General features: G+C 42.7%; 1 protein-coding gene across 1 annotated transcript in view; it reads left to right on the top strand.

Moving 5' to 3' along the window:
• The window catches only part of igsf9bb (immunoglobulin superfamily, member 9Bb), a gene marked incomplete at both ends in the record, with an annotated part of 121,076 nt that overhangs the window by 27,480 nt on the left and 81,143 nt on the right, over positions 1-12,453 (top strand). The window contains one exon of the mRNA XM_079283559.1: positions 7,765-7,956. Coding sequence (XP_079139685.1) covers positions 7,765-7,956 — 192 coding nt within the window. The remainder of the gene's footprint in view (positions 1-7,764; positions 7,957-12,453) is intronic.

Genomic DNA, 12,453 nt, shown 5'->3' on the forward strand with positions numbered 1-12,453 from the left:
TCATTCAGGAATTTGTCGGGACAATGATGATCAGCATCAGCACCAGGAAAAGTGGGTCATGGAGAAGGACAGGATTAACAGACAAAATACTTAGTGGGCATTCTGTCGACACTATGGTAGAACCGGCTGACCTGAAATCTGTGTTTCAAAGTTGTTGTCTGACTGAGAACAGACAGAGTCACCTTGACCAGTGGCTTCTGCGGTTTGCATGGACTGACAACAGAATGGAAATTGCATCCGGGATTAAATGCCTATTGAAAGTCAACCCCGTTGTCTCGATGTGCTGACTATTCACAAATGTTTGCCGTGTTACTATATAAAGGCTACCTCCAACATCACATTAAAGCTTCTGTTTGCTTTACTCCCCGTGTGATGCAGGAGGGATCAGATGCTTCTGCATCCGGGAAAGATCTCCTGTGAATTCCAAATGATGAAAGCTTGAAAGTGGGAGTCCAGAATTTAGGTCAAGTCTCCCACCCTTTGGTGTAGGATTATCATTTTAAGCCACCCTGATATATCTAAGGATTGTAGCACAAGCTGACAAACAAAAAAAATGAGCAATGCAATTTTCCTGAGCTCATACGCAGAACGGTTTGACTTTCTGGGTGCTGATTACTGGATTTCTTTCTATTTAAACAGAGTCACAGTTCGTTCTCACTCACTGCTCTTCCCAAGTGAATTATCTCTTCCTGCATGAAGTATTTGCACAATGAATACACCGTAGTTCACACATTCTGCTTTATTGATCTAAAACTGTACTTGTCTTTGATCTCACACTGGAGAATTGAAGCTCATAATGGACTCGTCTCATGCTTTTCGGGTTAGAAAACTATTCGGATACCGTAAAAAAAATCCCATTTTTCGTTCTACAGATGCATTTATCATGAGAATGTTGTTTGTTGACCTCAGTCATCTATCGAGTATTATGTTTTGTGATACTGCAACAATTCTCAAAAACATTAATGATTTTAAATAATAGTTAACATGCAAAGATCAGTCAACACGTCATTTCATTTGCAGAGTAATGCAATAATCTCTGTGTATGTGTCCTCTCAAAGTAGGGCTGGGATGGTGAATGTTATATGGACTATGATGAATGCAGATCACACTCGTCTGATTGCATAACAAAGTCAAGTTTTCTAACATTAGATATAAAAAAGTCTCAATATTTTGCAGTATGTTGAATCTTAACCCATGTATCATAATATGTATTGTATCGCCAAAATTCATGCCAGTACACAGCGCTAGTACTCTCTTTAAGTAAAATGTTAACGAAGGCTGACCCAAATGCTTTGAAGCTTAGAAGCTTCGACCATTACCATGGTAATCAACGTCCAAATCAGTGTTCAAATGCATGTTTGTTTCAGTTTTTGTGCATCACCAGGCGGCAACCTCCAGATCTAAAAAGTCAAGCCAATGCAGAAGTGCCTTAAACTTGCATTCTCTCTTGTGTCCAGCAGGGGGCGACTCCTCTGGTTGTATAAAAGTCTATGAGAAAATGACTCTACTTCTCTCTTGATTTATTCCCTCAGTAAACATTGTAAACATGAGTTTATGGTATCATTCTCTAGTTTCAAGTCTTCTTCAATACAGCATGATGTTGATTGAGTAAATGATGGTCCATTGAGAGTCAAACAGACCATCAAGCAGGGGATGCTTTAGCGCGGGGCTACCTTGTGATTGACATGTTGCCACCACAGCGTTGTCTGGCCTGGGAGTTGTCCATGTTTTCATCTTAGAACTTTTAACACTCTCACAGTGTGTTTTCACTTCATGAAAGTTAATTGTAACATTTTCGCAAAAATCGAGATGGCGACGGCAAAAATGGCGAAACTTCAAACGTCGCAACTTTAAAACGGCAGTCCACAAACCATTGGGTGACGTCACGGCGACTACGTCTACTTCTTAATAACAGTCTATGTGCATTACCCCATGAATCCCATATAGCCCCTGAAATAAGGACGAATAATCTCACAGTATTCATTATGCATCAATATGAATTACTGTGAGTTATTCTCAGACGGGTAGCGCTCTCCTGCTGACATGAGCCACTGCATAACTTTGAGCCACACGGTTTAAGCCTCCAGATTCTGGTAGCAGATGGTGATGGAGTTTAAAGGCCAATGCAGAAAGAAAGAGAAAATGTTCTAATACAGCACACATTTTCTGTAAACTACTTGGCTTTTTATACACAAACTTGTACTAGTATTTGAAAACTGATCATAAGGAACCCCCAGTTCATTGTAAATCCCCTTTGGCTTAGCGGGCAGGCCGGGAACATCATGAATGGGGACATTCATTTCAATGAGCTGCCGTTTTATTTTCGGCACCGCAACTTTGGAATAAGATACAGTGCAGGTGCAAGAATAATAGGCGGCGTGACAATGCACTGACCTTCCTATAGTCATTAACAATTCATGTTGTATTTTGTAGAAATCTCATTTATTTTTCATTTTTGTTGGCACTTAGCAGAGTGGGCATGTTGTCACTGCTAGACAGAGCCAGGATGGAGCCAGGGGACCGGCTGAGACAGAGACGGGGGAAGCTCCAGTATATTTGGTGTTTTAAGTGCTAACACAGAGTCTGAAATATTACGCCAGAGTGTGTCGTGTGTGTGTGTGTGTGTGTGTGTGTTTGTCGTAACGCTTCATACTTGCATTGTTAATTGCATCCGACTGAATTTTCACGCACAGTCTCGTTTATCACCTTGAATAAATATAGCATTGCAGTTTTCTCCGAGGCTTCAGTGTGAATATAAGCCTGTCTGCACTGTCACATGGTATTACGCTGTTATATATCCTCTTATACTGCCATATAGCAGAGGAAGAGCACTTAATCTGTGACACACCGGGACCTGGGATCAAATACTACTCGTAAATCATTTTAGAATAGCAGTTTACTGGAGCATTATGAAGGAGAGAATACCATAAACACACATAAATCATATATACGGGTTCTTTCTTTTCTTTGCAAAATTCGAACATTTCATTTGAAATGTCTTTATAATGAAAATCACTCAAGTGACTGGGAAAAAGCAGAGTGAATATTTTCTCAATCTACATGTTATTTTATATCCTTTTAAAATAAAGCTTATGGCGTAAGTTAAAACCTTATCCAATGATCTTCTGGGCTAGTGGTAGAAGCTCATTTTAGCTGCAGGAAAAATAATCCCACCAAAACCTCCAAAAATGCAGTTCTTCAAATGACCACTTGAAGCTGGCTCCAAAAGCGAGTTAATCCCCATAGACCCCCATGTTAAAATGCCAAACTTTACAGCAGTAATAGACGTGTTTGCAGCCAAAAAAACGGTTTTTGTGTCTATAGCTAATATTTACTTTCATGACAACTGTACGGAGGTTGAATTTGTATGTGTAACTCACCCATTTAAATAATATGGAGGCTTAAAGTTATGCATGATTAAGGCCGTGGCCGCTTCGAGCAACAGGCGAGTGACGCTAACACCGAAAGGGTACGTCGCCCAGCAACGCTGCTAGCAGCAAAACCGGGAGCCAAGTAATCGGCGCCTTTGGGAACGAGCGTACGCTCCGGACGGGCCACGCCAAGAAAAGGCATTGCACTAGTTCTTTAAATGGCCTAACTTTTAAAAATGTGCAATGTGTTCATGGCCCCTCTAAAAACTATAGTAGTCCAGCTAATGACAGTAAGCCGAGTTGACGCAGTAGGTGAGTTTCACCGTGGTATGAAGTGATACCACACACACACTGGCACAACTCGACAAAGTGTCTTTCCATCCACCACTTTTTATGTGCATTTTCAAATTTGCACATTTGAAAACCTTTGCAAAAATGGTTCATGCTTGGCTGTTGTGGAATTGTTTGTGTATTGATACAAATTTCAATGGAAACGGAGGCGAATAAATGCGTGAAACATGTGTCTTTGTGTCCGCTGAAGAGACAAAAATAGCGGCAGACTAAAAGACTTTCCTCAAATGAATTGATGAAACTGGATAGACAGTAAATGCACGTTTTTCTACATTTTTGTTGGTTTGATGTTTGACTGGAGCCCTTTTAATCACGTCGTCTCGATATTCAGTGAACAGAAGTGGATAACGGCACACATCTGTTTAACGTTTGCTCTGCATTCGCACGGAAACCTGGCTTATGGATCTCTGAAATGGCTCCAATTGACCCTATAAATCCATTTCAACACCACAGATCAAACATCTACATATTCTCTTCTGATTGAACCATTACTGGGACACAATATATTTTTAATCTGACGGTGGTGTTACACTACTCCTTACTTAAAAGACAACCTGGTTTTTGGTATTCCTTATTTCAGCATAACTCACACAAAGCGGCTAAAGGATTTTTTACACCACACAACAATCACACATCCCCAGCAGGCATACCCTCCCCTTCTTTCCTCCGCCGTGCTCACACTCTTGGTACTGCGTGTGTGTGTGTGTGCGTGAGTGCACCTCAGTGGTTGTACCTAGCGATGGTGCCCTCCCCCGGGTCTTTGATTGTAGATGAGCTGAACCCTTATGGGTGGGGATGGGCAAACGAGCTGTGCCTCTCCTCTCTCCCTTGCTCCCTCTCCGTCTCATCAGTTACAAACAGTGAAGTCATACCTTCCAAGGGACCAGTTTTTTTTTTTGTGCTATCTGCCATGATGTCACCGGCAGCCAATCAACACATAGCGCCGCTTGAGGAAGCGTGTGTATGTGTGTGTGTGTGTGTGGGGGGGGGGGGGGGTTCACCACTGGGAAAAGCACAGTTATTATCTGGCTCAGCTCGGCGAGCTCCAGAGCACACATGCACTTCAAAATCACGAAATCTGCGAGCTCCTTCTGATCCCCGCTGCCTCTCAGTGAGGTAATGCACTCTGCGTTACATAAGAGCGCTGTATGCTGCGTGGCATTGATAGGCCTGTGATGGTGATGATGTATTCAGATACAGTCCACACGGCGTATTGTGTTTCACGAGGTGAAACACAGCCCTGTGTTTGGGGAAACACAGCTCAACTGCTGTTAGAATTTCACTTTGAATCTGCTCCTTTTCATTCCATTAGTTCAGACAATTAGGCCTCATCATGAGATAAACATCCTCTGTTTAGTGCAAAAACCAGACAGTCAGTCGAATTTCACATTGACCTCACTTCAAGGTGACTGTGGAGGCCTTTCATGCTTCCCTGCTGCAGCCTTAATACGCCCAAACCTTCAAGTCAAGACAGATTTGCGCTTTACGGCTGGCCTCGAACGGATATTCAGTTATTGCAGCAGTGTAATTAGTTTGGTCTGTTTCACAGCGAGCACATTCTGCTAATTGCGAATCGGGAGGAGCATCAAGTGCCCAGGATTGAAGCTCAGCAGAATGTCATCCTCTGAGCGTTTGTGCTTTCAACGAGCTGCTCATCCTCTCCTGACCTTTTTCTTTGCTGTTACACACACAGCACCTCCGTTAGATAGCCCGAAGCATTACTGTCCCATCCTGCTCTCAGTGGTTCCTGTGTTCATCGTCCTCCTACTGTTTGGCCACACACTTCCAGCAACACCACAGACATTCTTAATATAGTGTACATTTAGGTGTCTAACATACCTCATACAACCCCACTTTAAAAACATGATTCAAACTATCCCTTTAAACATAAGTGCAGCTTTAAATCAATCATTTCTACAGCACAGGCTTCTACATATTTGTCATTCGTCCGTCATCTGCACTTGAGTGTAGGAAGAGTTTTAGCTGATTGTAAAGAAATGACGTCCTTTGCTTTGCTGCAAAATGTTAACGCCACAACTAGTGATCGCCCTTTGCTTTAGTCATTTGCAGACGTAATGGATAAAGTCCCGTTGCACACGACGCCCACTGTTTGCTAGCGCAGGCAGCGGAGCAGCGTCTGTGTGCAGGAGGAACTCGCTGCCCCGCCCGGCCTCCTCGCAGGCCGCAGAGTGACGAGCAGCGAGCACATCCGATTCGCCGTGTATCGACTGGTAAAATGCTACCACGCTCATAAAGCCAGGCTGCATAGTAATTAGCCTGGGCTCGATGTGTGGCCCGTCGAGCAGCTAGCCTGACAGACACAGTTTCACTGGGGTTACTGCAGTCGCTGAGCCAAAGGTCAAAGTGTTATTGAACATCAGTTGCGTTGCTGTCACATTACCTCCTGCATGTTTGCGTCCTGTCAGTTGGAATTAGATGGAAAAAAAGACTCTGCCGAGATGAATCACATTCAAGTGTCTGCGGGTGCGGTTAATCGTCTCCTGTTCCCAGCCCCTTGGCCTTGGCTCCGTATTGGATTTGTCGCCGGCGGTCCTTGCCGCCCTGAGTGATGGAACGTGTTGCTTAGCACATGTTTGTGTTATCACACACACACTTTCACTCACTTCTCTGGGCGGAACCCTTTTTGCTTTCCGAAGACCTTCTTGCTACATTTCTCTCTAATCTGAACCATCTCTGATCAGGCTTACCACCCCCGCCTTGTTTACTTCACGTCGACTGATGCCACGATAGCCTCAAGATCAGACGACGTGATCGTGACTGAAAGGTGATGAATGGAGCATCAACACTGTTTGGCAATAGTAGTTTACCGTAAAGTACCCCGAAAGGATTAGTTTGTCATTTCATCGGAAACATGCTTATTGGCTTTCTGGTAGAGAGTCCTATGAGAAGATGGATTCCACTCTCAAACGGGAAGTCACGAGTCATTGATTATTATTGATTAGCTTAGCATAAGGGTCGGAAACAGCTGATCATATCGTTCCATTTTTGCAGCAGCCATTTTAACGTGTGATAGCAGAGTAAGCAGAGGCGTAATCGATCAAATAAATGATGGTCCCGTTCTATTTAGCGTGCAGCAGTCATTCCAGTGAGCCTGCATACTCAACAGCAGGGCCATGGCCCATCGCAATGGAACAGGGCCAGGGTTCATGTTATCCATTACATCTGTGTTTACCCTTCAATGTGTGGTCAAAGGGCCTATTGTCAATGAGCTGTCAACTCATGATACGATATTATCACGCTACTTAAGTCACGCTACGATCTTATGGTGAGTATTTCGATAACATATACAGTATATCGCGATACTTTGGAATTTGTTCTTTTTTTTCAATTACAATTGATGTATTTTGTCTGTTTTTCCACTCGGTTCATCTCACTTCACACATCTCACTCTTATTGTCAGTGACGCAGACTGACCACCTCCATCTTTGTTTTCCTGCCACTATCGCTGACACAGCACCTTCTAGTGGACTGAAAAAGCATTGTTACCAAAAGGTTTAATCTGTGTATGCAATATTGATAGTTCATTTCATAGAAGATTGATAATTGGTGTCCGTTTGTATCGATACAATATTGACACGCAAAATATCACAATACTGTGCTGTATCGATTTTTTTAACCACACCCCGAGTCTTTATGCCAAGCTAAGCCAATCAGCTGCTGGCTGTAGCTTCACATTCAGCGCACTGACATGAGAGTGGGGGGTCCATCGTCTCATCTAACTCTGCCAGAAAGAGAATGAAACTCTTCCTTTGAACGGAGCTCTTATTTGCTGACTGTTGCTGTTGTTATTGAGTGGACGGTAGCAGAAAGCCGGTGGAGGTCACGTGGTCGGCTCCTGGAATTAGGATTCATTATTCTCAAACCCTTAAAAATGATCTGTCTGCCTTTATACCTGCTCTGTGGTTGCAGGAGTATTTTTCTCTAAATGTGTGAAGATCTGAATTTAAATGTAATGGTGTGAAGTGCTAAGATGAAATGGGCTCGTTGACCTGGCTGACCTGTGAATGCCATTAACCCTCAGGTGCCCACGGAGTGCGAGAGGAGCCCCAATTTGTGACGGCCCACGCGGGAGAGAACGTCATCCTGGGATGCGACGTGTCCCACCCCCTGAACGGCCAGCCCTACGTGGTGGAGTGGTTCAAGTATGGAATGCCCATCCCCTTCTTCATCAACTTTCGCTTCTACCCTCCTCACGTGGACCCGGAGTACGCCGGTAAGATGGTGAACGCAGTCACATTCACACCACAAGCGGAGAAATGTCACTGCTCTCTCCGGTCAAACATTTCACGTCTGTTTCAATCTCTGACCCCAGACAGCATGACTCAGAAGTGTGCTCGCTTGCCCCCAGAACTAGTGGTGCACCGGATCATAAAACTCACGGTTCGGATCAGAACACAGATGGGATCAGCTCAAAAGACAAAAGGGAGCAAATATCGTTTTAACAGATCCCAGATCACTTCTTTTTTTTTTGCCGCCGATACTAATTGCTGATCATTGATGACATCATGATAGTATAAGTTATGATTTAATAGTACTCATTTTCACAGAACAGAGCCTGAACGCATCATAATGTAAGTGAACATCACCTATGTTTGTTAGCAGTTAGCGGTGCTACGGACACTCTCCTCTCAATTTAAACACGGATTGCTTGTTTGTAATGTAACATTATGAGAGATCGCCAACTAGAAAAGCAGACATGCTGATGTCCTGAATGCATATTTTACGGAATGGTGGCGAGGGGAAGTGCGTGGATGTGAGGGAGGAGTCGCTCAGGGGGACGTTCACGTTCTATTTTTAGACACGTTCAATGACATCGATAAGTCCCGACCTGTGAGGTTCTGGGCTGATTTAATACAGTTTGGCGAACGGCGTGTTGAGCTATTTTGAACCCATTAAATTCAGGGCTTTTTCCTGCTTCCTGGTTTTGGAAAGAACTGTCAATACTAAAACCAGTCATGCAATTTAGTTTCCAGCTCAAAAAGCACGTTTGAGTGTGCAGCACAACACTTCCCCCTCCAGACAAAAAGAAGGCTGTGCTTCAGTTCTTTCACTGTGATGTTTGTTTCACATCCATCTGCTGAAGGAGGAAGGTGACCCTGTGTAAATATCAGTGTGACATTAGTTTGGAAAGCCAATCACAGTGATGATAGAAAAGTATTTAGCAAAACGTTATTGTCAACAGAGAAACTCACGCCAATCAAAAAGTTATATTCACTTTCGAATATCAGTTTTTTTTACTAATCCAGTATATATTTGTGTTTAGAGTATTTGTGGACAGCCCTGATTCAAAGCAAATGTTACAAATGTGGCATCAAATAGGAAGTGAACTCGCTGCGTTTCCAGTCGGTAAATAAAGTGTCTCCCTTGATTTATAGACGAGTCTCCCTTACAGCTGCAGCAGTGTGTTTTACAGCTCTGGGGACAGTCGTCGCTTCCATCCAGCTCTTCTCATGAGATAATTCACATCGAAATATTTGGATGGAAACACGGTGTTGTAGGAGCAGTGTGGGATCTTGGAGGAATAGCTCGGTAGCGAGTGTGTGGTAGAGCGACAGAGAGAGAGAGACGGAGCAGACAGCTGTAAAGGGGTCAGTTGGGAGTAAATATACAGTGCAGGTTTCGGTTTGTCTCTGAATAAACGTTGCAGCGCCTCAAGACCTCAGAAAGCAATGCGAGTTAGCGTCCTTGAACCCTGTCTTTGTTACAGTAGGTCAGCATACGCAGACGTTTTGGAATAAAGCAAACCAGAGACGGATCATTTTTTCAGCATGCTGCTTGAACATCTATCGACACCGTTTTGCCAACAATCGCATCATTTTGGACAGTCGGGGTCAGTTGGAAAGCCACGCACAACCGCACCGCTGTGAGGCTTCAAAAAGACACACAATTACAATCAAACCGCGAGTCGCAATTAGTTGTACAATAATTAATTGGCAACTAAAATGTCATGACCATCACAGTTAGGGCTGGGCGATATGGATAAAATCAAATATCACAATATTTTTTCACCAAATACCTCAACATGGATATTGAGAGGATAGCTACGGGTTGGCCGTTGGTTCTTTTACAACATATTTACACAATGAGATTTTTGATGAAATAATAAGTAATGTGGATATAATGACTAAGTGGGTAAAGACAAATAAAATAAATGCTAGAGACTTATACCACGATATTGATATAATATTGATCTAATATTGATGTATTGCTCAGCCCTAGTGTACAGTGATAACTATTACTTTTCAGCTCACCGAGTTGTGTTTCGTTCATGATATTTGTTGTAGTGAAACCAGTGGAAGAATGCTCAGGATGTACACACATCCGGGCGCATAGAATCACATTTTGGTAAACAAAGACATGAAAGTATCGCCTTCTTGACATTAGTGCTGTCTTTGATCAGTGGTGTGCTTACAGCGGTCGACTGTAATAAATCTGTTTACTAACGAATGCAGACAGCTTTAATGAGATGACATGACCACACATTAATCATGTGTCGTGCTCAAGGTGAAGTTTGCTGAGGAGGTGAGAGGGATTGCCTGCTGTTGATTTCCTCCCCTCCGATCATTACATTCCAGAAATAATCCCCCCCTTCAAAGAGCTTTTATCATGTATTTATTCATGTCATAATAAATGAAATGTCAGTTTTTCCACGTGTGAGGAGGAGTCAGCGCAAGTAGCATCCACATGTTGGATCATCCAACGAGTTCAACAGCATTTCCCTTCTGACGGAAGGTGTTCCTAAAGCAAGCATGCAAAAGGAAATAAAGTATGGACGCACACCACAGAGAACAGACATTGTGGCTGATCTCCAGCATCAGCAGTCCCTGCACACAAACACCAGTCTATGAAGGAGAAGCCAACCCTTTGAAGAGCTGTGCACTAATAACCACACAGGTTTCTGTTTATTCATTAACTTAAGAAGAGCGTTTTTAGTACTATGATGTATCCTAAAGTCAGATTGAAACAAATCAAATGTATTGTTTTTCATAATTTCACTAATCATCATTGAGAGGCTCTAAGGTTCAATTTAAGACATTTTCATGTTGAACCATGAGATTATTTCTCAATAATCTGGATGCAGGATATTCTTGAGAATTGGGAAACTTTAACGTCTGTGATATTATGTTAATATTGGTATTGTTTTATGTTTTTTGCTTTTCTTTCTTGTTATTTTCTCCTTTACTACTGTAAACTGAGTAACACGTGCACAAAAAATGAAAATACTTGCTCTTTGATTTTTATGTCATATGGTGCATTCTCATCAATAAAGTATATATATAAAAAAAAAACATATTGGTATCACAAAAAGCCCTTCATAATACCAGATCATTTTCTTTTATTCTTTATTAGTTAGTCCAAGAAATCGACACTTTGAAGCAGGATTTTTGCTCCCACTGTCTGAAATACAGTATAATATCCACTCGTCTGTAATTATCAGTTTTAAGAAAGTGCACATTAGATAGATTACATCGTATAAATGAAATATTTATTTGTAAAAATATATGCCAAGTTTACTCGAATTAGCAAAACCATGCCGTGACATGGCAGACACGAATCTTCACGCGTGATTGAAAGGCAGCCGGTTGATCTGCCGCTGTCTGCATCAGATACAGGAAAAGGTGTATTTTTAAAGAGTCCTTTACATCCCACCTGCCAGCCGCAGCAGGAAGAAAAATAGAGTGTCGACCAGGAGATTGTGGCAAAAATACTCGAGCTTTGTGTGATCTTTCATGCACCCTCACACACTTCTCCTCATTGATTAGATCACCAAGTTTCAGAAGCTTTTGGTTCCAGTTACAGAATCCTGACCGCAGCAAAAAGAGCAGCAGGATGGGAGTGCAACCCCAAGTCCCTGAGGACAGCAACAATCACACCATTGAGTGTGACAGCATCGTGTCTTCAACCAAGCAAAGTCTACATAGACCTGGAAACCAGCTCATTTATAAGTTAGACTCATGCTAGGATGGGGTTCAATAGCATTATTTTCAATCCAATATTGGACTCTCCTCTTGAAAACAAATCGTTTCAAAGGCCGTATAGCAATGAAATGTCCAGCTTTCAATATCTGCGTGTAACTGACGTACATAACTCAAAGTCAGTTTACATCTGTATCTCAAGTTTCCTCGGCTGGAGACAGGTTTCAGTAGCAGCCCGCTATGTTCACAATATAAGCGTCAAAGCAACAAAATGGCCAAGCGTGGTCAACTACATTGTCGGCGAGTCGCTGTTGAAGTGTTTTACAAGCGCGCGTTGATGTTACATCGTTAAATCTCACTGGGAACCAGGCGGCAAGAGAAATGAGAAAATGACTCTACTTCTCTCTTGATTTATTACCTCAGTAAACATTGTAAACATGAGTTTATGTCTCAATCTCTAGTCTCAAGTCTTCTTCAATACAGCATGATGTTCATTTAGTAAGTTATGCTCCATTTAGAGTCACACAGACCATAAAGCAGGGGATGCTTTATGAGGATAAATGAGAATGAGAATGCAAGTTTTAAGACACTTCCGCATCGGCTTCACTCTGCAGAACAGGAGGTTCCCGCCTGGTCCCCACCTGGTCTTTGGGAATGAGTGCTCGTGAGACGTACGGGCCCGGTGTACTCCAAGACAAGCACTTGTCAGTCAAGCCCCCTTGCTTTTTGAGGCGGATAAGGACATCGATATCTGGTAGTTTTAGTCAATGTGTTAACTGTATCTGGGTAAACTC

This window comes from Melanostigma gelatinosum (genome assembly GCF_949748355.1).
Source record: "Melanostigma gelatinosum genome assembly, chromosome: 14".
Classification (NCBI taxonomy): domain Eukaryota; kingdom Metazoa; phylum Chordata; class Actinopteri; order Perciformes; family Zoarcidae; genus Melanostigma; species Melanostigma gelatinosum.